The sequence below is a fragment of the Nomascus leucogenys genome, chromosome 8 (assembly GCF_006542625.1).
Source record: "Nomascus leucogenys isolate Asia chromosome 8, Asia_NLE_v1, whole genome shotgun sequence".
Classification (NCBI taxonomy): domain Eukaryota; kingdom Metazoa; phylum Chordata; class Mammalia; order Primates; family Hylobatidae; genus Nomascus; species Nomascus leucogenys.
Window position 1 is genome coordinate 65,749,982 of NC_044388.1, and position 24,657 is coordinate 65,774,638.

Here is a 24,657-nt window from a genome sequence, read left to right on the forward strand (position 1 = left end):
GCCAACATGGTAAAACTCCGTCTCTATTAAAAATACAAAAAATTAGCCGGGTGCGGTGGCACATGCCTGTATTCCCAGCTACTCAGGAGGCTGAGTTGGGAGAATTGCTGGAACCCAGGAGACAGAGGAGGTTTCAGTGAGCCGAGATCATGCCACTGCACTCCAGTCTGGGTTACAGAGCAAGACTCTGTCTCAAAAAAAAAAAAAAAAAAAGTGGTCAAAGGACAGGAACAGACACTTTTCAAAAGAAGACATACACACAGCCAACAAGCATATGAAAAAAAAAAAAACTTTCAATATCACTAATTAGAGAAATGCAATTCAAAACCACAATGTGATACCATCTTACACTAGTCAGAATGGCTATGATTAAAAAGTCAAAAAATAACAGATTCTGGCAAGGTTGCTGAGAAAAGGAAACCCTTATACACTGCTGATAGGAATGTAAATTAGTTCAGCCACCGTGGAAAGCAGTCTGGCAATTTCTCAAAGAACTTAAAACAGAACTACCATTTGACCCAGCAATCCCATTATTGGGTACATACCCAAAGGAATAAAAATCATTCTACCATAAAGACACAGGCACACATGTGTTCACTGCAGCAATTTTCACAATAGCAAAGACTCAGAATCAACCTAAATGCCCATCAAGAGTAGACTGGATAAAGAAAATGTGGTACATATACACCATGGAATAATACACAGCCATAAAAAAAGAATGAGATCATGTCCTTTGCAGCAACATGGGTGAAGCTGGAAGCCATTATGCTAAACGAATTAACTCAGGAACAGAAAACCAAATACTGCATGTTCTCACTTGTAAGTGAGAGCTAAACACTGAGTACACATGGACACAAAGGACGGAACAATAGACACTGGGGCCAACTTGACGGTGGGGGGAATATAAATTAGTTCAACCACTGTAGATAGCAGTGTGGCTATTTCTCCCTAGGAGGAGGGAGAGGACCAAAAAACTACCTATCATGTGCTATGCTTATTACTTGGTGGTAATCTGTACACCAGACACCCATGACAAGCAATTAATCTCTGTAACAAAGCTGCACACGTACCCCTGAACCTAAAAGTTTCTTAAAAAAAGATGTATTGGCCGGGCACAGTGGCTGACGTCTGTAATCCCAGCACTTTGGGAGGCCGAGGTAGGCGGGTCACCTAAGATCAGGAGTTCAAGACCAGCCTGGCCAACATAGTGAAACCCCGTCTCCACTAAAAATACAAAAATTAGCTGGGCATGGTGGCAGGGGCCTGTAATCCCTGCTACTAGGGAGGCTGAAGCAGGAGAATCGCTTGAACCCAGGAGGTGGAGGTTGCAGTGAGCCCAGATCGCACCATTACAGTCCAGCCTGGGCAACAAGAGCAAAACTCTGTCTAAAAAAAAAAAAAATATATATATATATATATATATATCTGCAAGGGTATTAATTTCAGAGCCCTTTATAACTGCGAAAAGTTGGAAATGATATAAATATCCAACAAAAAGAGACTGCATAAATAAACTTGGGGACAATGACATGTTAAAATGCTATTCAAATTGTAGAAACAATTTAAAACAAGGAAAAATATTCACTATACATACTAGTAGTTTTTTTAAAAAGCTGATAAAAGCTGTACTTTATGTTTGTAACACTTACGTGTGTATATTTATGTATAAGAAAAGCCTGGAATTAGATACTCTAAAATGTCAACAGTTATTTTAAGGAGTAGAAAGAATTGTGGGTAATTTTTATTTTCTTCTTTGTATATCTTTATGTTTTCATAATTTCCTATCATGAATATGCCTTTCCTTTGTTATCAGAGAAAATATCAGTCTTACAAAATGATCTCAAATAGCTTAAATTAAAAAGTTAATAAGCAACACTCAAGTATTAACATTAAGCCATCTTTGAAATCCGAGGTCACCCTCTATAGACATCTTTAAATAAAGGGTCACTCTAGCATCCTCCATTCTAGGATAAGATCATGAGTACTTTTTCTAACCACATTGTCCTTTTTAATGAAGTAAACCAAACAAGGTCTTGGAGCTGGTTAATAACTGCCTGGACTAGACTCTAGGTCTCCTGTCTTGAGATCCAGGACTATTTCCATCACCTGGTGCCCTCTGCCCAGCCCACAAGCAACAGCATTAGAATGTATCTGTCATCCAGAGAGAGGTCATTCAATACATTTGGAGAGTATCATCAGTTCCCTAAAAATAACTTGGCAGCTCAGAAGCTCACTGTTTAAAGACTTAAAACCAAAGGACACCCTGAGTTTAAAATGTGAACAAGCACACAGTGGGTTTAAAATGTTTGCATTCTCTTTCTTGCCTTTCGGGTTTACATAATAGAAATTAAAGTGTGCATACACTTAAAGCTACTTCTACACAGGCAGGGTGAAATTATTGGCATGGTGACACTGGCAATAAACTTTTTTGTCCCTCGGCACTTTGATTTTTGCCCTTGCCTGTCCCTCAAATAATCCTACTCTGCTTTCTGTTTTTTGGATTTTCAGTGTTAAAGAGGCATTATGACTTTAATGACTGAATAACAGGCACAAATTTCCATTTCACTTTATTTACCAGCTTAGCTGTGGTTTAATGCAACATGAATAGAATTCCCCCAGAGGTGAGTCTGAGCTGAACTGACTAGGTTTTTGACTGCCAATTCTTCTGCACACTAAAATAGCAGCATAACCTATCACACACATTTGTTATCTGTAAGAGAGAATTAGCAACCCACCCAAAGAAACAGAAATACGGCTGATGACAGGACTTCTCAAAAGGCCAGAAAACCTGTTGGTTTTACATCAAAACGCTCACAGAGATACTCAAAAGAAGATAAAATATTGCCAAACAACCAAAACAAAAGACTTCACTAAAGCCATATTTTTGTTTAAAAAAAAAACAAAACAAAAAAGTGCCCAGCTTCAGAAAAAAAAAAAAAAGTGCCCACTTTATAGGTCATCAATTCTAATCAAGAATGCATTTCTTCCCATCAAGCTTGAAGGTAGGCATCTTTAAAACATCAATTTTTTTCAGTAAATATTTCTTTAGTGCCAAGTATATGTAGAACCCTCTGAAGGGTTTTAATGACCAGCAGGAGATCCAGTGACACCTAAGAGTGTCACCCTGCTCTCAGGTGGCTTATTGTCCAAAGCAATATTATCTCTGGGGTACAAAGCCCAAAAGAGTGCTTCTCAATCTTCGTGAAATATTTCTATCTTTTTTCAAAATTATTCTAAAAGGCTGTGAGCCTGAAGTTGATTTCCATGATTAAGAGGGAAGGGGAAAAGAGAAGACAGTTATACATGAATGTGAAACTTGTGAGTTTGGTTCTGGCCTTTATGGTCAGATAAAGATTTTGAACAAAGTGGACAATAATTTACTGCAAGTAATAAAATAATATTGATCTTGCCATGGAGTAGGAACCAAAACTTCAGGACCATCCATATGTACTAATTTGGAGATGACAAGCTTGTGGAATCTATTTATAACTTTTACAGTATTTTATGGTTCTTTCTTTCCAAAGAAGCACACATTATATTGCACAAGGCCTGTGAATATACAAGTATTCTCTGCCAAAAGCAGCTGAGAAAGCAAAAGGATTATCCAAGCATTGTTTTTCAGACCTGAATTTGTAATGGGTAATTGTACAGAAGTATTTGGCACTTAACCTTGAAACCTTGAATTCAGAAAAACTTTATGGCCCCAAGCCTACATGATTTGATGGTTCAGATTCGTAAATCCACCAAGAATGAGGATCTGGCCATTTTAACTGTGTCCACCTTTGTGCAAATGTAAAATAAAACCCACAGTGGGCAGCAATGATGCCTACCACAGTGCTTGCCTGGGCGAAGGGGAGGGGGTCTTGATGAAAGTTTGTTGAGATGAACTGGGTATGAATTCTGGCTTCCGTTTAAATAGGTTTGGAAAATAAGGAATCTCCATCCCTCTTAACCTTTGTTCTCAGTGACTCACGTAATACCAGTGTATTAGTAATGTTTTAATTATCCCTGGAATTCAAAATTAGCGACCATCCAGGCAAAGTTTCAGGCAAAGTGATCAAGTATTTACTGTTCCCTTGAAAGAATAAAAGCACTGCAGTCAGGGGTTGCACGGGATGGGAGGGACAATGACAAGGAGGCGTCTTATTTCCAGAAGCTGAGTTCTAGGACACAAGTATTCCAACCCGGGATCAGAATTTCCTTGTAGATCTCACCACTTTACCTTGTGAACATCCTAGCTGCTGGCTACACTCCCAGACACGCTCCTTCCCTGATATTATCACAGTCTCCTCCAGGGTGGGCTCCCAATCCAGATAGGAAGAAAGGCGAGACAGCCAAAGGCGCCCTTCTAAGGCTTCTCTCTAAGCAGCTTCCCTTCATAAAAGGGTTTTGCCTGAGCCTCATCTACGTACAGTAATTCTTAAATGACACAAGATGGATGTTGAATATTAAAAAACACGCCCCTTCTCTTTCCCCGCCTGCTTTGTTTTTCTAACTTTTAAAAATTATGTTTCATCACACCAGTACAGAGAGTCGTTTTTGAACCTGTCCTTTACTTAAGCAATAAAGAGAGGGTGTTTACGATTTCACTTTCTGGCTCTCATCTGTCTGTAAAATTCTTTATTTTTTTTTAATTGGGTGAAAAAAATGTTTTTAACTTTAATAGATTTCTGATTTCTCTATATCTCCCACCGGGGGTTCAAACTTAAAGAAACCAGTGACATCAAAAAGTCAACCTCATGAGGAAGTCAGCAAGATGAAAAACGTAATTTAATGTTTTGCACAAGAATATTTGCATTCCCATTAGCCTTTGCAAATGCAACATTTCTCACCCTCTTGGGTTGACTGCAAAGGTGTCCTGGAGAGAAACAGAGTATGCACCTCTCTAATGGTTAACATACTGAATTGTTTTAACGGAATAAATGGTGCGGCTCAGGGGCGATTAATGTAGGGACTGTAGGGTGGACTCCCGTAGAAAGGACTTAAAAGGCAGTTGTGCACCAACAATGGTGGATGAAACCTTCTGCTCACATTAAATATTTTCATCCAAACCTCAAGTATGAGAATGATTTTAAGGCCTAATTGAATGAACTCTCAATTAAAAGAAGTTGCAAAAAGCTGATGTAAAGTAATAAATATACATGGGGTGCCCTATGTTCTACAAATGCTTTCAGGTCTGCTGGTAGAAACCACTGGTTGTGCAATAAGTTGATTTCAAAAGTTACACCTTTTACATTTACATCCAGATAAAAACAGATGAGGTCAAGCCACTAAACATTCTTGTAATTCAAAGACAAGGAAATAGATTAATTCTTTGTTTAGGAAAAAAAAACAAACGAAACAAAAAACAAGGACGACTTATGCTGAGACATCTGTACCAATCTTCCTGAATAACTAAGTTAGGGAGGAAAGACAAATTTGGTGACTGTGGGGGCTAAAGTACTAACTTGTGGTTCTCTGAAATAGAAGGCGGTGCCTGATGGACATAGGTATCTCCGGTTACTTGGTTTGGCTGGGCGGTAGCAATTAAAACTAATGGTTTTCCCAACTACACCCAAGCGCTGGATCTTTCTTTTCCTTCTGGCTGTACCTCTCTGATACTCCCCCGCACCGGCTTTTTGGGGCCAAGGAAAGTTGGGGCCCTTCTTCTCACTCTTCAGACCCCAGGGTGTCCAGCTTGGGTTTCGTTCGGCCGAGCTCCTTGACCCCCCGCGCCCGGGAGGGGATTGGCCTCTCAGCGAATCGCCCCAGGCCTCTGGGGACCCCAGTTCGTCAGTCCAGGTCGCCCGCCCTGTCACCGAGGCCTAGCCCAAAAAGCTCGCGTCGTCCCCTTTGGAAAGCAACGCAGCTTCCTCCTTGGGCACAGTCCCCGCTCCCTGGGTCCCGGCTGGTGCTGCGCCGGGTCCCTAAGACTTTGACTGGTTAGAGCAGGCGACGCCGAGAGCCAGGCCGCCTACAGGCGTCTCCAGCCCTACCCCATCGCCAGCTACAGAGCCGGAGCCCCGAGCCCCGAGCCCCAGCGCCGCGCGGGGAGAGAAGCAGCTGTTCCCAACAGCTGGGGGGCGGCGGCGCCCGGCGACCCAGGTGCTGCCGCGGCCAATCGCAGGCGTCCGGCCCGCCCCCCTCCCCAGCCGGGCGTCGACCCCCGGCCCGCGGGGGAAGGGAGCAGAGAGGTGGAGAGCCGTCCTCGGCACTCGTCTTCCAGATCCCACGGCGGGAGGGACAGACCCGAGCCGAAGCTGCGCGGAGTTCCTCGCCCCTGGCCCCGCCGCCGCGCCCCCCGCCCGCTTCGGCGCTCGGACGCTCTCCCTGCGGACCCTCCCCACACCCCACCCAAGGCACCTGATTCCTAAGGAAGAAAAATCTACCTCTAAAGCACCCCCTTCTTCGCTTGAGGACTACCCTCTCTTTTCATTTTTGGCCTCCCCGCCGGGTGAGTGGAAACCGCTTGCACATTCTATAGAACCGGATTCTAATCCAGACGATCCGGAGAATTTGTACGGTGACCGGCAGGGGGGGCGGGAGGAGAGAGCGAAGTCAAGTCTCCAGGGCCGCTGGCGACTTCGGAAGCCGCGCGCCCGGCGCTCTCGGCCGCCCCCGGCCGCTCGCCCCCGCCGCGCCGCCGCCCTCGCCCCCGGGCTCGCCCTTGGCCCCCGGCGGCCGCGAAAGGGTGCGGGAGACGCGGAGCCGGAGGAGGAGGCGCAGCCGCTGCCCAAGCCGCAGCCGCAGCCGGAGCCCGAGCCGCGGGGCGGGCGCGAAGATGCACACGACCCAGAAGGACACGACGTACACCAAGATCTTCGTCGGGGGGCTGCCCTACCACACCACCGACGCCAGCCTGCGCAAGTACTTCGAGGTCTTCGGCGAGATCGAGGAGGCGGTGGTCATCACCGACCGGCAGACGGGCAAGTCCCGGGGCTATGGATTTGTAAGTTGCACGGACGGGGGGTGAGGGGGAGGGACGGAGTGGCGCCTGACCCCGGGGATGGGGAGCTTGGAGTGAGGGGCTCGGCGTGACCCGTGAGGAGCCCCGCGGGTAGAGCGGAGCTGCCCCTTCGCTCCGGGTTGAACTGAAACTTTGCTAGGGGAGAGGGCCGGCGCCAGCCTCGCGGGGTTCGGAGAAGACCCAGCGCTGTGCGAGGTCGGGGGCCGGGCAGGGCAGAGCAGGGGTGGAAGGAGAGACTTGTAATGACGGCGGGATTTGGGGTGCGGAGGGTTGCGAGGGAGGGGCCGCAACCCCGAACAATTGCATTCCCGGGCTGGAGGCCGGTTGTTAAGCGCGCTGTTGCTTTGTAAAAATGCGTGTGTTCTGGTGTTTTGGCTGGGGCAGAGAGGGGACACCCCACGAGGTCTGGGGCTGTTCCCCTTGTGTCATCCCCCCGCCTTTTAATTGCAAAGGTAGGTTCTTTTAAATGATGATCCTAGGGCTCTTTGCCGAACTGAAACAGAGCATGTTAAGCTTCCTTCCTAGAGGTTTAAGCGTGCAAATTCACTGCCGAAGAGCAGGGAGCCCCAGAGTAGGACAATAGCTATTGTCGTTGGGGAGTGTTTTCGGGAGGTTGGGAGCATTGGGCGGATGTAAGGCTGGACTTTCTTTAAAGCAAACGGTGCCTCTGAGGCTGAGTAGGGACCTGGGGGGCGGGGGAGTCGGGGGAAGGAGGATCTAGAGTTCCCAGAATTTAGGCTTCCAAATCTCAGCTAGGCCCTACTAGCACCCTTAAGATTTCGGTGGGGTAGGGGGAGGCAGGGTTAGAGGGTTTCTTTCTTTTTTCCTTCGTCTACCCGCCTCCCCCCGCCCCCGCCCGCCTGTTAAAAATGGGAGATCAAGGAGGAGGGTCCAGCCAAAAGAAGAAAGGAATAGAAAGAAAAGTTTGATCTCAGTTTTACCATGAATGACTTCTCCATTGTGATTCTTGATTTCCTTCAAGGGTTAATTTAGAGGTTATGTATGTATGTCTGTGTGTGTCTGTTGCTAAGGTCACCATGGCTGACCGGGCTGCTGCCGAAAGGGCCTGCAAGGATCCCAATCCCATCATTGATGGCAGAAAGGCCAACGTGAATCTGGCATACTTAGGAGCAAAACCAAGGATCATGCAACCAGGTGAGAAATGGCTGTCTCCCCTACCCCCCTCTCCAAGAACCCCCCCACTTATGGGTGAGATGATTCTCTAATTTAGAAGACATTGTCTCCTTCTGTAGATGTGTTTAGTAAACTTGAACCATGGCTTGTTATTCTACCAAGGCATTAAACATAAATGAGAGTTGTAAATACTCCTCTCAAGGCTTGAAATGTACCTGTGTGCAAAAATGGATCTTGGGGGTCATACAGGAAGAAGAGTTAGTCATGACTCACCTGTTTTCTATATGGCATACATTTGTAGTCTGCTCTCAATTTTCCAATTTTTAGCCACCTGTAGATAATTCACATGTGGATTATATGGGCCAAATTTGTCGACTTCAGCTAATATACTTCCCTACTTAGTGGTGTCTCTCTTTTTAGCACCAGTTGCACTGTGCTCAGAGCAGGTAATCTGACTTGAACACAGACCCAAGGGAAGCATTAAGGGGTAGGGGCGATGTCCAAATGGTAAAGGTTTTTTTGTTTTTTTGGTTTTTTTTGAGATGGAGTTTTGCTCTTGTTGCCCAGGCTGGAGTGCAATGGCGCGATCTAGGCTCACTGCAACCTCCGCCTCCTGGGTTCAAGTGATTCTCCTGCCTCAGCCTCCCAAGTAGCTGGGATTACAGGAATGTGTCACCACACCCAGCTAATTTTGTATTTTTAGTAGAGACGGGGTTTCACTGTGTTGGTCAGGCTGGTCTCGAACTCCTGACCGCAGGTGATCCACCTGCCTTGGCCTCCCAAAGTGCTGGGATTATAGGCGTGAGCCACCACGCTTGGCCCAAAATGGTAAACCTTTAACATAAAATCACAGAGTATCAGCAGTCAAAGAAAATAGAAATTGTACCTATTCAAGAACCCTATGCTTACAGACAAAGAAACTGAAGCTTAGAGATGAGAAATATTTTAGTTAAGTCATGTAGCTATTAGTTGCCAAAAGGGAGCAGGTTTTTGTCTATGGGAAACCAATATCTCTTGGATTATTTACAACACTGCCCTTTGCATTAGCACAAATAGTTGAGAGTTGATTTTTAAGCAAATATATTTTCTTTGGTCAGGCAACTTTACTTGTAAAGTTTGATTAAATCATGTACTCTTCACTCCTAAGCCTTTCCATCTGAAATTTTGGGAAGAGGTTGACACTTCCATCCAAACGGGTTTAAATGGAAACTAGGTTGTCAAGAAAATGAGTGTTTGTGCAAATATTCATGGGCATTAAAAAAACACGTCTAATACATTGTGGGTATGTAGTATCCAGAAAAAAAAGAGGGTTTTTTTTTGTGAATTTTTAATATTGGAAAGGGTAAAACCCATAATCTTCCAAAGCATTGTCTGAAGCATCCCAGAACGTTCCAAATTACAAAGACTTTTCATAGATTATGGTTCAAAACTGTGAGAATATTTGAGATGTAACTTCATTGTCAAATCCTGCTGTACTTAATTTTATTTCATGAACATTTTCCCAAGGTCCGATTCTGTGTCTGTCAACTAAACTTTGCAGATTTTTTTAAAGTTCCCACTTTTCCCCTGTTAAAACCTTTACTTTGAATCAACGATCGCATTTATAAAATCGGCTTTTAAAAATATACATACATATAGTTTCTTTAAAGTGGCAAAAGAATGGTTATCTTTTGTAAGTGAAAATTGTGATTGCATTTTACATGTAGGAATAATAAATGCCTAACCGTGCACAAATAAAGTATGTGGTATATTTTGTTGTTAGGTTTTGCCTTTGGTGTTCAACAGCTTCATCCAGCCCTTATACAAAGACCTTTCGGGTAAGTTGATTAATCAGGCTTTCTTAAGTTTCAGTGTGACTATCATTTGTTAACGTGCCTCTTTGTTATATACAGATAAGATCATGATGTCACAGAATGTTCCTGGTTATACAATTTTATATATATTTGTGCATTTTTAATGCTGATACTATAAATATTTTTAGATGAGTCAAGTTATCTGACCAAGTATGCAGCCTCCAAACGAGACAAATTTTGAGCTTATGATTAGCAAAACAAAACAAAAATACCAGGTATGACTTGTGTACAAGACGATTGTGTCCCATCACCATTACTATTGTTCGACTTGACTCAATTTTATTTATCTCTTTCTAACCTGACAGGGCTCGTATACAGTTAAGCTAACTGATCAGAAGGATACCATGATAAGAGGTGGAATAGTTCTGTTTGGAATTAAACTCTGTAACCAGTAGACTCAGACACACAAGCTCAGATGGTGATTAACGATGCATGGATGTTGGTGTTGTTGTTTTTATTTTTCACAATAGTCAATAGCCCTTCGTGTGCTTTATTTTATTTATTACAGTAATGAAGTGGTGTTGATAGCTAAACTGTGTGCTTTGTACTTAATTGAAAAGAGCTGTAGTGAAAGTGTTTTCTTTTCCTCGGGGAAGGGGCTCTTTGCGTTTTGGTTTTGGTGGTGGTGGTGAGGGGTGTTGACTTTTGACTTTGCCATGGGAAGCAAAGGGCCTTTTTTTTTCTTGCTTTTAAGCTGTAGCCTGTGACTTCCATTTAACCATATTTTTGTAGTGAGTGCTAAATTGTGTGATTTCTCTTTGTCAGAATACAGATTCATTGCTTGCATGTCCTAAGTTTCTGTTTTATGGGAAATTTTCTGGGAATGGGGTTCCTTCTTTTGCAATATGTATCCACTTTTAGGCCATCTAATTTAAAGGTTCAACAACTCTCATCAGATTTTATTAACAAGCCAGTTTTTTTGAGTAGCGTAGCACTAACTTGCACCTTTCAGATCTAACTCAGGTGAACACCTGTTCATATTTGTGTTGTCTTTGGGTCTTGTGATTGCCAGTTTTCCTGTTCCAAGGTCCCCATTTCTCTTCCTTTCAGAGGTTATATGGGTGGGAGATCACCCCTCACCTCAATTTATCCTGGACACTAGATTCTGTTTTGGCTCTATTCTACCTGATCAACATTCCTGTAACTCTAACGCAGGATACTTAAATTTTCTTTTTAAATGTTCATGTTGTTGAAAGAGTGTTTTATCCTCAATAATAATTTCTTCTCTAGCTTAGGACCTAAACATCTACCTGTGTAACCTGGAAGGCTGGAATCTGTCTACATAGATAGATGTCTACCATATGTGTCTCTAAGAATAGATTTTAATAAGAAAGTAACAATAACTTGACTTGGAAGAGTCAAGTTAGATTTCCCATGACCACCTCCTTACAACTCTAACATATCGGTACCTCACTGTTACTGCCAACTACTACTTTTTTTTTGTTTTTTTTTTTTTTTTTAGCTGTGGAAGAGTCTTCTGTTCAATATGATCAGAAAGGGCCTTCCTATATCAATAGCTATTTAGCAAATCCCCATCCAAGCCAACCCAGATACTGAAAACAAATGGTGGGTTGATGGGTTCAGCTATTTCTGTGGGTAATTCATTTAGACTAACTGTTTAAGGTGGGATTAGGGAGGAGAGCATATATCTGAAGGTGTGACGTGAGCTTAGTGGTGAGCTCACACTAATTATCTTGAAACAGTTATAAAATTGAATCAATCAACAGGTAGTTGCATGTGTTAATTTTTTCACTGTGCCAGTGGGTGATGCAAAACGAGGGAATTGCACATTAGTTGGGGAAGCAAAAGTCATGCAAAAACCAGTCAAGAATTACTAATTGCTAAATGACTTGGTATTGTTTCAACTACAAAAGGAATTCAGAGTAGCAAGAAAATAGATAAGGTGGAGTTGAATAAGGCTGTGGTGTGCGTGGCAGATAGACTGGCACTAGACTTGCACCACTGGGTATGTCTTAGGCAGGTAAAAGGAAGACTGAATATGCCTGGAGGGTATAGGATGGAGTGAGCCGAAGCAGAGGCATAGAGGAGAAGACTCAGTGCATGGAGAAACCAGACTGTCTAAGGTGGGTCTTGAGAGCTGGGCATAGGAATTTGGACTGATTGTGGAAGTCCTTATAGATCAGTTCTTAAGAAAGAAGGTAACACAAGGAAAATTACAACCACCAGTGTAAGATGTGTCATGGAAATTTCAAAGCAAGTGTGTTTTGATAGCAACCTTTTGTTTTTCACCTCTTCTAATATTAACTGCCTTTATAAAGGATGGTGATTACTACTGTGTGCATAAATTGTTTGAACTTGAGATTCTTATTAGAAATAGATAGCATTCCAGGTGGACCAAGTGAGCTTTCTCTTTCTTTTTTAAGAGGTTCTCAACACTGCTCTAATTTCAGAGTCTGTACCTCACAAATCACACCTGGTCATCCTAAATTCTGTTTGAATTGCTACATGTTCCTATTTTAGGCCTGGAAAGAAATTTGAGAATTTCAAATTTGACTTGACTTACTTGAAATTCTAGTAACTGAACTGTTCCTTTGAATGTGGTCCTTAAATGGCCCCCAGGTTACTTTGGGCCTTTGTAGACAAAACCTTGGCCTAAAAGGAATTTCTGATGTAGCACAGTGGGCAGATGTGGAAAAACTTGTAAACTTGCTGAACAATATTTTATAGTTTATGGTTGAAAGAAGCATTTCCTTATTGAAACCTTGGAGAGGGGAGGCTACAGATCTGTGAGTAGAAATTTCTGAGCTAGTGGCCAGGTGCGGTGGCTCACGCCTGTAATCCCAGCACTTTGGGAGGCCGAGGTGGGTGGATCACGAGGTCAGGAGGTTGAGAGGTCGAGACCATCCTGGCTAACACAGTGAAACCCCGTCTCTACTAAAAATACAAAAAATTAGCTGGGCGTGGTGGCGGGCATCTGTAGTCCCAGCTACTTCGGAGGCTGAGGCAGGAGAATGGCATGAACCCGGGAGGCGGAGCTTGCAGTGAGCTGAGATTGTGCCACTGCACTCCAGCTTGGGGGACAGAGCGAGACTCCATCTCAAAAAAAAAAAAAAAACAAATTTCTGGGCTAGTTTAGATCAGGTTGAACATACACTTAAACATTGACTCAGTACTCCTTTAAGTGCTCAATTTTATGCTGGGTGTGGTAACACTGTGCTTAGTATTTATAGTGTCCACTAAGGAGGGCAGGAGGGACTGTAACTAACACTAACCAAACATCTGCCATATGGATTGTAATGATAAGGGATTTACATAAATTACATAATTTAATTCTCACAGTAAGTGTTTGTTGAAGGCATTGTTAATATCTTTTCCAAAACTAAGACAGAGAGGTTAATTAACTTCCCCCTGGTCACAGGACTGCTAAGTGTTTGTTAAGAGTCTGATTCTAGATTCAGAATCATGGTCTGCCTGACCTCAGAAGCTGCATTCTTTCCTCTTTGTCAAGCTGTAGCCCCAAAAGACAAAACTCTATTCTCTCATAATCCAGTAAGAAAGCCAATAAGCACCAAGAAGGGCTGTCCATGTGGCTTCAGATAAGAGAGACGAACATCAGGACAGTGAGTGGGATTCAGAAGTCTTCGTGAAGGAAGTAGAAGTTGACCTAGGTTTTAAAGAATGGTAGAGGGTAGGGACCTCTTTTATTGAGTGCCTACTATATTTGTCATTGTAGACTGTCTCCAAAGATAATTTTATTTAATGCACAGCAATCCAGGGTTGTGAGATGATTAGTCCATTTCACGTCTGCAAAATATGAGGCTGTGTTAAGACAAGATAGCATAAAAAAAGAAAAATATGAGACTAAAAGATAAAGCAAATTTCTGAAAGCTCTACACGTAGTGAGTGCTAGAGCTAGGGTGAATGGGATTTGGATTTCAGCAGGTAGAGACAGTGTAAGGATTGGCATCTGGGTGAGGGATGGATGACATGAATAAAGGGCAAGAATCTGGGAATGTGAAGCTTGTCCAGGAGACACAAAGAAGCCCAGTTGACCTGGGTTCTAGGAAAGGTGGAAGGAAATACTAGAAAGGTGTTTTGGAGCCAGAGGCAGTCTGGGTGTTTTGGCCTAGAATGCCAAGGCTTAAGAAATTTGCACTGAGTTTGATTTTTTAGGGGCCAAGGATTACTTTGAGCAAATGAATGAGATGGAGACCTTGTCATCAGTTGCTGTGAGATAGATTGTAAAAGGAAACCAATTAGGATATTGCTTCAAAACTAGTTAGGATGTTGCTTCAAAAGTCATATAGAGATGTCAGTGGAACCTGAAGAGATGGGAAGAAAAGGAAAATGTAGTAAATTTTCTTTGAAAATTACCAAAAGTATCTTCTTTGCACTTGTGCTTTTTATAACTGCTAGGCATGCATATTTTATGGTTAAGGAAACGACATTGGTAAATGTCTAATAGGAGGGAGATTCCCAGATCACCTTAATGGGTCTCAGACTATTAAAAACAACTCCTAATTCAGGATTTCATTCCAAAGTGCCACTTGAACCTTCAGTCCAATTCTGTCTTCCTTCCTGACCCAGAATATTTTAGGCTCTCCGAGGTCTTTCGGATTCTCCTTTTCCCTAAGCCTTAAAATGTTCTAGGCTTTCATTTGCCTTCCAGATGTCTCTTTAACCTTTGCCAAACTTCATGTAGGTGTCTGATAATCCGGTGAACTTTCTTTATATTCTCATTGTTTGACATTGTGAAATCAAAACTATTTCCTAATGCAAAGTAAACGCAGAGCCAAAGCCCCCTAAGCAACCTTGCCTGTCTTTTAATGCATTCTTCACAACACTTTGTCCTGCGTTTTTGTAGGATAAACATTTTCACTTAACACCTTTATTCAGAGACACCAGCCTAGCACCCACAGTGTTGTTGTTGGAACTTTGAGAGCACAAGGGGTTAAGGTTTCGGTGTCAGTGAGATCCGCACTGGCTGGCCTTTGCAGCTGATAGATGTTTTACTTTGGCCTTATAAAGACATTTTACCCACTGGAAACCCTTGTCGCATGACAGGATCAAAAATAGCCCGGCCGCAGCCCCTGCTGTCCATCACCACATGTAAACTGGCATAAGAGTAGGCTCTCTTAGCCGTGTCTACACGTTGTGGACGCGGCAGCCTCCCAGGGACAGTGTTTCATAAAGCCACACCTGTTGCTGCGAGTGAGCCAGTCACCTGACCTGCAGCAAAGTTCTGAGTGTGTGCATGACCACGCGCCTGGTTTCTGACAAGCAGTTAAGAACATCTCTGAGTGTCCTCAGAAACACTTGATGACGTCGTTTCTCCTGGCACTGGGAAACATCTACAAGTCTGGTAAAATTGAGTGTATTTTTATCATTGGGGCCAAAGTCCACTATCCTCTGAGATAAATTCATCTTTTCCATGGATGTTCATTAATGAGTGCTCTCAGTAAAACTCTGAAAAGGCAAAGCAAAATCTATGTTTCTGAAAAATCTACACGTGCTGTTCTCTGTTTTGAGTTCTTTGAAATTGGAAGATTGTTACTTGTCCTTGTACTTCTTTATAAGTTGGCTTTGCCAACAGCCACATAGCATTATAGTGTCATGTTTTTAGATATAAATATAGGGGGCTTTAATGGAGATTATTTTAAAGAAGAAGATAAATCAGATATTCATGGTAGTGTTTCAGATGGGCAGTAATAAATTGCAAGAGTGAGAATGGAGATGCATGGAATTTTTGTTTAAATACCTCTTGTGATTTATTTTTTTAACCACATTAACTTTTAAGTAACGTCATTGGAGTCTGTCTTGTATTATCTGTGGATGTATAATTTTAAAAAGATACTTGGTTTTGTTTGACTTTCTTGAACTTTTGCAGGATAACACATGATTATACAATTGATATGATTTGTACAAAATATCAACGAATGGGGCAGATTTCAAACATAACACTAACGTATTTCTGCTGATTTGGAGGATGAAACGAGAGTTAGTAGATGTGCAAAAAAAGTTTTCTTGTTATGTAAACCTTTTAAATTTCTATTAATTTTAGAAATATTTAGTTGTACTTCCCTGTCCTGCCTTTTCCCTCAACCTCATCATTTCCCCAAAACCCCTTCTGTCTGTCTTGCATAGAGATAAACAAGCTGGCTGACCCTCAGGTGCCTGATAGTCAAACAGGTTTGGTTGACCGTCGTGTCCTTATGAATTTTATGGGGGAAAAAAAAGAGAAAGAAAGAAAATAAGTGTGCTGCACATCTCTTTGGGAATCACTGCCATGAATGTTAATAGCATTTTTGTAGCTTCCCACGACAGCCTCTTGTGACAGAGTGAGCTGCACTACAGTTCGTTTGAGAAGTGTGATTCTGCTGTGTTTACCACACTTGTGAACTTTTAAACTCCTTTTTTTATTTTGTCGCCTGCTTCCTTTTTTAATTATTATTTTTAATAAGGGTGACTGAGGTTGCAGAGAGATTAATGTGTGCTGAGTCTGCATAGCAATTTCAAGTAGGGTTGCCATGATAATAAACATACGGATTTTGTTAATGTTTATGTTAATTTCGACAAACTGGTGATCACCCCACAGAAGTGAATAATTATGGACTACCTTTTGAGTCCAGTATTCTCGGCTAACAATTTTTCTATTTACTTAATTAAACATTTTTATTTTATGAACTCATTACAAAATTTTCCAAAGTCTTCATCAATTGAGCACTTGTTAAATATCTCTTATGTGTGTAGCCCTCATGAATCTTGATTTATTTTCCAAACTCTTGATAAACTGTATTTAACAGCTCCAAATAATCATACATGACAATTCTAGCAGGGAGGGTGTCATCATATTTTTGGGGTCCAATTCTTCTGGGGGCACTCTATGACTTTGGCTACTGCCTGCGTACTCTCAATGGACCACTAGAAAGTAGATATTGTGGCAACCCTATGCTCATAATAACCACTAAATTTGAGTTTGTTTTATCTTTGAACAACATGCTACGGATAGGAGGTGACTACCACCTGACTTTGTTTTCCATTTCTCAACAGGATTCCTGCCCACTATGTCTATCCGCAGGCTTTTGTGCAGCCGGGAGTGGTCATTCCACATGTCCAGCCGACAGCAGCTGCCGCCTCCACCACCCCTTACATTGATTACACTGGAGCTGCATATGCACAATACTCCGCAGCTGCTGCTGCTGCCGCTGCCGCTGCTGCCTATGACCAGTACCCCTATGCAGCCTCTCCAGCTGCTGCAGGATATGTTACTGCTGGGGGCTATGGCTACGCAGTCCAGCAGCCAATCACCGCAGCGGCACCTGGGACAGCTGCCGCCGCCGCTGCAGCAGCTGCTGCCGCTGCAGCATTTGGCCAGTACCAGCCTCAGCAGCTGCAGACAGACCGAATGCAATAGACCAGCCATCTGATCAAAGTTGAATTGTTTTCTCTTTCCCTCCCAATTTTCCAATTTTTAGTAGCTAATAAGAGAGTTAACATTGACTTAACAGCTTTAAAAAAAAAAAACAGCCATGCTATTGTGAAGCAGAGTTATTATTTTTTTTATACTCCAGGTAGTGTTCTAGATGAGAAAGAGGTAAGAATGAGGGGAATGGGCACAATTTTGGAAATCAATCCCAAAGATCCTGAGTAAATGAAAGGCCACTACGAAATGACGCCAGGAGTAACAACGGAACTTCACTTTTGTAACGGGATTTTTATTTTTGCTCTTTTTATAGTATCAGGGAAGCAAACTGCCTTTTACAAGTTAGAAAATGCTGTTTGAATCTAGTTGAACCAGGGAATACAGAGCGAGCAATATGTAGCTTGAATTACATTTAAAAGCAGATTTTTTACAAACAAAATGGCGAAAGCACTGATTGTCATTTTTAGCAGTCACTTAAGGCCTATAGAACTTTTTTCAAGTCGGAAGGTCCTGTTCTTACTATCTCAAAAATGGGCATCGAACAATCAATCTAGGAGCGTGGCAGTGGGTAAAATGGTGGACAGGCACCAAAGCTATTTTCTCATCTGTCCTGTGGATGAGTGGAACTGTGGAACAAGTGATGTGGAATTAATGGGTGCAACAGCTGTACAGACAATCAATAACACACACAGTTCTGGAAAGAACACATCACTTGTGCTTGTTTGATGAGCTTGTCACATTCTAATCCCTCTCCCCATCCTGTTTCAATTTTGGGAAACTTGTATCTGCTGGTGTCAGCAATTCTGATTCTGAAATAGGATCAGGCTTTTACTACAACAGCCTTCTCTTTCTATTTATTGTGTCGACTCGTGGCTTATGAATAAAGGCAGGCAAAGTTTGCAGAACTGTCTTAAGGACATTTATTTTTTTTTCCCTTTTTAAGTAATTTTACACTTTTTAGTATCTATTTCAGAGTCATATTTAAAACTATTTATTAGTGACTACAGTACATGAGACAACAAGGTTACTGAGATTACAATTCTTCAAAGGTTAATGATAATGTGGTTTATACTGTGCCTTAATAGTAATGCTATTTAAGATATTTATTTTTAAGTTTTACTATGCTGCACTCTAAAGAAAGGAACTTTAGATGTGACACTGTAAAATTATGTATTCATCTCATGGCATAAATTATTTAGTAGGTCTAGATGTAGCGTATTAAATATTAACCTATTCAACTAAAGATGTTGACTTGGATTTATTTAAATTCATATGTGCACTGTATAAGAGAGTACTCTTACATTAACACATTTTAGTTTAGTTCTTAGATTTTTTTTTTAAACAAGATATATTGCTAGTCATGCTTCCTCCTCTGATTTTGCCTGTGTAGATCTCATTTATCGGTAATTCATTAGTTTAACACTCTTCTTAATGTAGTTTTTAAATGCTGCTTTACATTTTTCTTCTGAAACTGCAATACTTGCAATTTTTATTCTTAAACTAAATTGAATACTATTTTACACTGTATTGGATTTTTATACTTGAACAATTTCATACAAGGGAAGACAGGTTAGCATTTTTATGGACTTTCTCCATTATCACTGGATTTACTTTAAGTATTCCCATACTAGACAGTGTTATGTAATGTAGACATGACTCTCCTGTGCAAATTATTTATTCGTTGTGTATATTGCTTTATAACATTTCAGATCTTCTAATCTATTCACTTGTATTAAATATAATTTTTAAAAACTTCTGTTGCATTGGCTGTTTCTAATTCTGTAGTAAAGGTGAATGATTTCTCTTTTGAACTTGAATCAATAGCCGTGATTGATACGTAACATTTTCACTGAGCATAATTCTCTCTTGGATGTCCTGGCTTTGTGCCTTTAAAGTAAGTTTCACTAACTCAGTATCTACCTTATACTTAGCAAATGATATAGGTCATCCCCTATCCCACCAGGGGAGCCCTAAAGGACTTCATATCACTGAAAACTGGTTAGCTGAAAGATGGCTTGGAAGGCGTGGGCCAGTAGTAGAGAGGACTAGTCAGAAGTGGGAGCAGCCCAGTGGTGCTGGGGTCAGCTAAACTGAGGTTTGGGCTGGACTCCCACTTTTCAGCAATGTGAGTGAAGCCAATTGCTCTTTGTAAATCACCATTTTTTTTTTTTTGGAGACAGAGTCTTGCTCTGTCACCCAGGCTGGAGTGCAGTGGTGCGACCTCGGCTCACTGCAAGCTCCGCCTCCCAGGTTCACACCATTCTCCTGCCTCAGCCTCCGGAGTAGCTGAGACTACAGGCACCCGCCACCATGCCTGGCTAATTTTTTGTGTTTTCAGTAGAGACGGGGTTTCATCGTGTTAGCCAGGATGGTCTGGATCTCCTGACCCCAGCCTCCCAGGTGCACAGGCGTGAGCCACCGCACCTGGTCTGTAATTCACTTTTTTAATGCATTCCTCATCTATAGTGTTGTGACAATAATACTTGTCTCGCATGATTATTTAAATATTAAATTTACAAAGCACACCAACTACTTGCCACAGAGCCAGATACATAGTAAGTAAATATGTAGTAGTGGCCAGGCGCGGTGGCTCACACCTGTAATCCCAGCGCTTTGGGAGGCTGAGGCAGGCGGATCACGGGAGATTGAGACCATCCTGGCTAACACAATGAAACCCCTTCTCCACTAAAAATAAAAATATTAGCCAGGCATGGTGGCAAGTGCCTGTAGTCCCAGCTACTCAGGAGGCTGGGGCAGGAGAATCGCTTGAACCCAGGAGGTGGAGGTTGCAGTGAGTGGAGATCGCGCCACTGCACTCCAGCCTGGGCGACAGATTGAGACTCAAAAAAAAAAAAAAAAAAATATATATATATATATATATATATGCGTGTGTGTGTGTGTGTGTGTGTGTGTGTGTGTGTATATATATATATAGTAGCAATTGTTGTAAGGCCCAATAGTGGTAGCTAACCAGAGGAAGTCACCTATTGGGATGTTTTAATTTATATCCACAATGATGTGGTTATATCTAATAAGGTATGTGTTAGAACATTAAATGAGTGTCATATTGACAGTCTAGAAGTGTATGTTATGCTAATTATGGAGTGGATTGGGGTTGGTTTTTTGGGGTTTTTTTTTTTTTGGGGGTTTGGTTTATTTGTTTTAAGACGGAGTCTCACTCTGTTGCCCCAGCTGGAGTGCAGTGGCGTGATCTCAGCTCACTGCAAGCTCTGCCTCCTGGGCTCAAGTGATTCTCATGCCTCAGTCTCTCGAGTAGCTGGGATTACAGGCACCCACCGCGCACACCTGGCTAATTTTTGTGTTTTCAGTAGAGACAGGATTTCACCATGTTAGCCAGGCTGGTCTCAAACTCCTGACCTCAGGGATCTGCCTGCCTTGGCCTCCCAAAGTGTTAGGATTACAGGCGTGAGCCCCCGCGCCCGTCCTGGAATGGATTGTTTATTGATTTCTTGGTCCTGATATTTCCCAAATCCATGACATCTTTTCTTGAACTCCATTAGTTTTCAGTAATTGTAAGCAACAGAAAGCAGTAATAATGGATTCCACATAATAGTTTCCATTCCATATCATAACTGTTAGCCTATTTAGACCTATCAACAACCTTAAACTTTAATTTTCCAAGGAAAAATAGTTACCAGCCTGTCCCTAGGGAGAGAGATTACTGTACCCCAAGGTATTATCTAGGACCACTAAAATAATTTCTAAGCTACTTAATTCAGTCAATGCATCAATGGTTATTTCATTCCAAAAGATGTGCTTTAATTTTTCAGATTTATGGAAGGTCACTTTTGTCCTCAATGAGCTGTCTATTGCTGAACTTTAAAATGAAGCAGTTTTGATTTATTGATAAAAAATAGGTCAGGCAGTTCTGGGAAAAGCTTGTCAAAAATAGGCGTACTCAGGAAAGCCAAAAGTCCACCTACCCCAGGCTGTACCTTTCTTCCTGATCTGCAGCAATAGCAACATTAGCAGTTGTAGACAGCAAGATTTTTACTTCATAATGCTAAAGCATAAATTTTCTTTCTGTTCTTTTTTTCTCTTTTTGAGATGGTCTCGCTTTGTTGCCCAGGCTGGAGTGCAGTGTCATGATTGTGGCTCTCTGCAGCCTCAACCCCTCAGGCTCAAAGAATCCTCCTACCTCAGCCTCCCAAGTAGCTGGGAGTACAGGTGTGCACCCACATGCCCAGTTCATGTAGTCTTGCTCTATCATCCAGGCTGGAGTGCAATGGTGTGATCTCGGCTCACTGCAACCTCCACCTCCTGGGTTCAAGCAATTCTCCTGCCTCAGCCTCCTGAGTAGCTGGGACTACAGGCACACACCACCAAGCCCGACTAATTTTTATATTTTTAGTAGAGACGGGGTTTCACCGTGTTGGTCAGGCTGGTCTTGGACTCTTGACCTCGTGATCTGCCCGCCTTGTCCTCCCAAAGCGCTGGGATTACAGGCATGAGCCACCGCACCTGGCCCATTTTTTATTTTTTGTAGAGACAGATTCTCACGATACTGTCCAGGCTGGTCTCGAACTCCTGGACTCAAGCGATCCTCCCACTTTAGAAACCTTCCAAAGTCCTGGGATTATATGCCCAGCCACGAATACATTTCTAAAAAGAAACAAATAGAAGTGTTTAATATCTAATAGGAAGGAGAGAATAGCCATGACATAATGATTGGTCAGGCACGCTACTTGTAGAGTTAGAGAAAGTAATGGGGCTGAGATCCAAAGTGCTGGGTGAGTCCTGGCTTCATTACTTATCATCAGGGTGATCTTAAGCCCTTCTAAACGGATAAAATGTGGGTTGATAGTAGTCAGCATAGTTATTCCATCTACTTCTCAGGTTGTGTTCATTGAATAAATTAAGGGAGATGAGAGCATTTTAGAAGTTCCAAAGCATTGGGCAAGGAAATTATTATACCGAGGAAATATGTACAATATTAATTTGGTAACTGATCTCAATTGTCTCATTAAATGACCCTTCCAAAAGAGGACAAAATGGTATCTCATGTTATCTTTATTCTATCCCAACCAAGGAACAGCTAAACTGGCTGTACAATAAAAGCAGCACAAAAATAACGTTGAAAGATGGAGAGATTACCCAGATAAGGGAAAGAGAAGTAGATGAGATTATGGAATACATTTCTCTCACAAGGGAACTATATTTAGTTCTTTCCTCACTCCTGTCAAATATTGTTCTTCTTAATTCCCTCTGAGGCTTGAAAGCGTTCATTAAGATGACAGCTTGAGGTTTGGAGGGGCAGAGGTGAAGAGGAACCAAAAAAATAAATAAATGCATTTTCATGCTTACTTTTGTCCTCTCTTCTACTTCCAGAGTTCCAGGCTGTTTCCATGGAAATTCTAACTTTGTTTTGCTTAAGCACTTGGTACAGAAGAGGTTTCATTTTGAGTATTTGTTCTGAGTTGAATTTTAGAAGTTCAATCATGATTTTAGCTAAATCATTTACATTTCAAGCTTTGAAGTCCCAATTGTAAATCAAACTAAGAAATGAGACAATGCCTATATGAGCCCTTTAGAATTTGTAGATAAGAAAAATGATACACATTTATAGCTTTGATATAAAATAATTCTATCTTATTGCACAACATTTGGTCCTTCTTGACCAACTTGTTCAGAAAGAAAGTCTGTGAGGTCCCTGTGTCTTCTGTCATTTGTCCCCTGGAAGACAAATACCATTCCTTTTTTATATACAAGAGGCTACCACCAAGCTATTAATAAATTTTAAGTGAGTTGGAGGGTACACATTGTTTTCCATTCCGCCACTATTAGAGGTAATTCCAATTACATTATAACATGGATTGAGTATAAATCGTTACTTCTTTTCATTTAATACCTCAGATAATGTGTTCATAAAAGGGCAAATATCAAACTGACTTCCAAAATGAGTTCTAAATGCAAAAACATAGTATTGCCAAGTAGAAAATTACCTTTTAGCTCTATTTTTAAATGATGGTTATCTGATAGTCCCAACCAGGTATGAACTTACTTACTTTTTATATACTCCTGGCTCTGCCGCCTGTCCTGCAGATGTCTCAAGGTGAGGCAAAAGAGATACGGTGGATGCTGTGTGGAGAGTCTTAGGACAGGCATTTTTCATTCTGCATTCACTTGTGTTCATTTTGAAATCTGAGGAAAAGGGAGTGTGAAAAGTATGTAGAGGCAAATCGTTTATAAAGGGAGAGCAAAAATCAAAAAGCATCTCCTAAAAATAGGCAAAAGAAGGTGAGAAGAAGGAGTGGGAGTCACGTGGGCTGGATCATGTGAGGCCAGGGCTTGCCATTAAGGGGATCATGGAGGGTAGAAAGGGGTGGTCATTTGCTGAGTGACAGGAGACTTCATCTGATGATAGGGAGTGGAGGATCACTCAAAGGAGAGTAAACAGATACATTGTTTCCTTTTGTTTTCTAATAAAATAGGAAGGTAACAACTGAGTTCTTTTTTTAATTTTATTTTTAATTGACAAATAATAATTGCATATATTTATGGGGTACAATGTGATGTTTCTGTACATGTATACATTGTGGTACCATCAAATCAGGCTAATGAACATAGCCCTCACCTCACATACTTATCATTTCTTTGTGGTGAGAACGTTTCATTTATTTTTGTTTTTATTTTCTTTTTGAGACAGGGCCTTGCTCTGTCACCCAGGCTGGACTGCCGTGGCACCATTATGGCTCACTGCAGCCTCAGCTTCCTGGGCTCAAGTGATCTCACCTTAGCCTTCAGACTAGCTGGGACTACAGGCACACACCACTATGCCCGGATAATTTTTTTTTTTTAATTTTTTGTAGAGACAGGGTTTCACCATGATGCCCAGGCTGGTCTTGAACTCCTGGGCTCAAGTAATCCACCTGTCTTGGCCTCCCAAAGTGCTAGGATTACAGGTGACATTCGCCACCATGCCTGGCCAAATGAGAAGATTAAACATCCACCCTTAGCAATTTAGAAATATACAACACATTACTATTAATCGTAGCCATGTTGCTATGCAGTAGATCACCAGAATATATTCCTCCTGTTCAACTGCAACTTTGTACTCTTTGACCAGCATTTTCTATTTTTCCATCCAACTCCCTCCCACCCTACCCCCCAGCATCTGGTAACCACTCTTCTACTTTCTACTTCTATAAGTTAAACTTTTTTAGATTCCAAATATAGGTAAGATCATGTGATACCTGTCTTTCTGTACCTGACTTATTTTACTGAGCATAATATCCTCTATATTCATCCATGTTGCTGCAAAAGACATAATTTCCCCTTTTAAAAGGCTGAATAGTATTCCAGTGTGTGTATGTGTGTGT

The 24,657-nt window shown here is 41.9% G+C and overlaps 1 protein-coding gene across 2 annotated transcripts; it reads left to right on the top strand.

The window, feature by feature from the left end:
* Positions 1-6,481: 6,481 nt before the first annotated feature.
* On the top strand, positions 6,482-19,073 carry RBM24 (RNA binding motif protein 24). 2 transcript variants are annotated; one of them, XM_030817354.1, is made up of 4 exons: positions 6,482-6,928; positions 7,978-8,101; positions 9,843-9,897; positions 16,945-19,073. In XM_030817354.1, exons 1-4 carry the CDS (start codon positions 6,761-6,763, stop codon positions 17,306-17,308), a joined length of 711 nt encoding a protein of 236 aa, XP_030673214.1. In that variant the 5' UTR covers positions 6,482-6,760; the 3' UTR covers positions 17,309-19,073. The 2 variants fall into 2 exon arrangements, with proteins under 2 accessions (XP_030673214.1, XP_030673213.1); XM_030817353.1 differs by lacking the exon at positions 6,482-6,928 and adding an exon at positions 7,243-7,398.
* Positions 19,074-24,657: the final 5,584 nt, after the last annotated feature.

Bases quoted from the DNA above. Each gene is read 5' to 3' on its own strand.
- RBM24 (XM_030817354.1), top strand. From the start codon at position 6,761: ATGCACACGACCCAGAAGGACACGACGTACACCAAGATCTTCGTCGGG. The intron at 8,102-9,842 runs GTGAGAAATGGC...TTTTGTTGTTAG, and splicing joins ACCAAGGATCATGCAACCAG to GTTTTGCCTTTGGTGTTCAA. The intron at 9,898-16,944 runs GTAAGTTGATTA...ATTTCTCAACAG, and splicing joins CTTATACAAAGACCTTTCGG to GATTCCTGCCCACTATGTCT.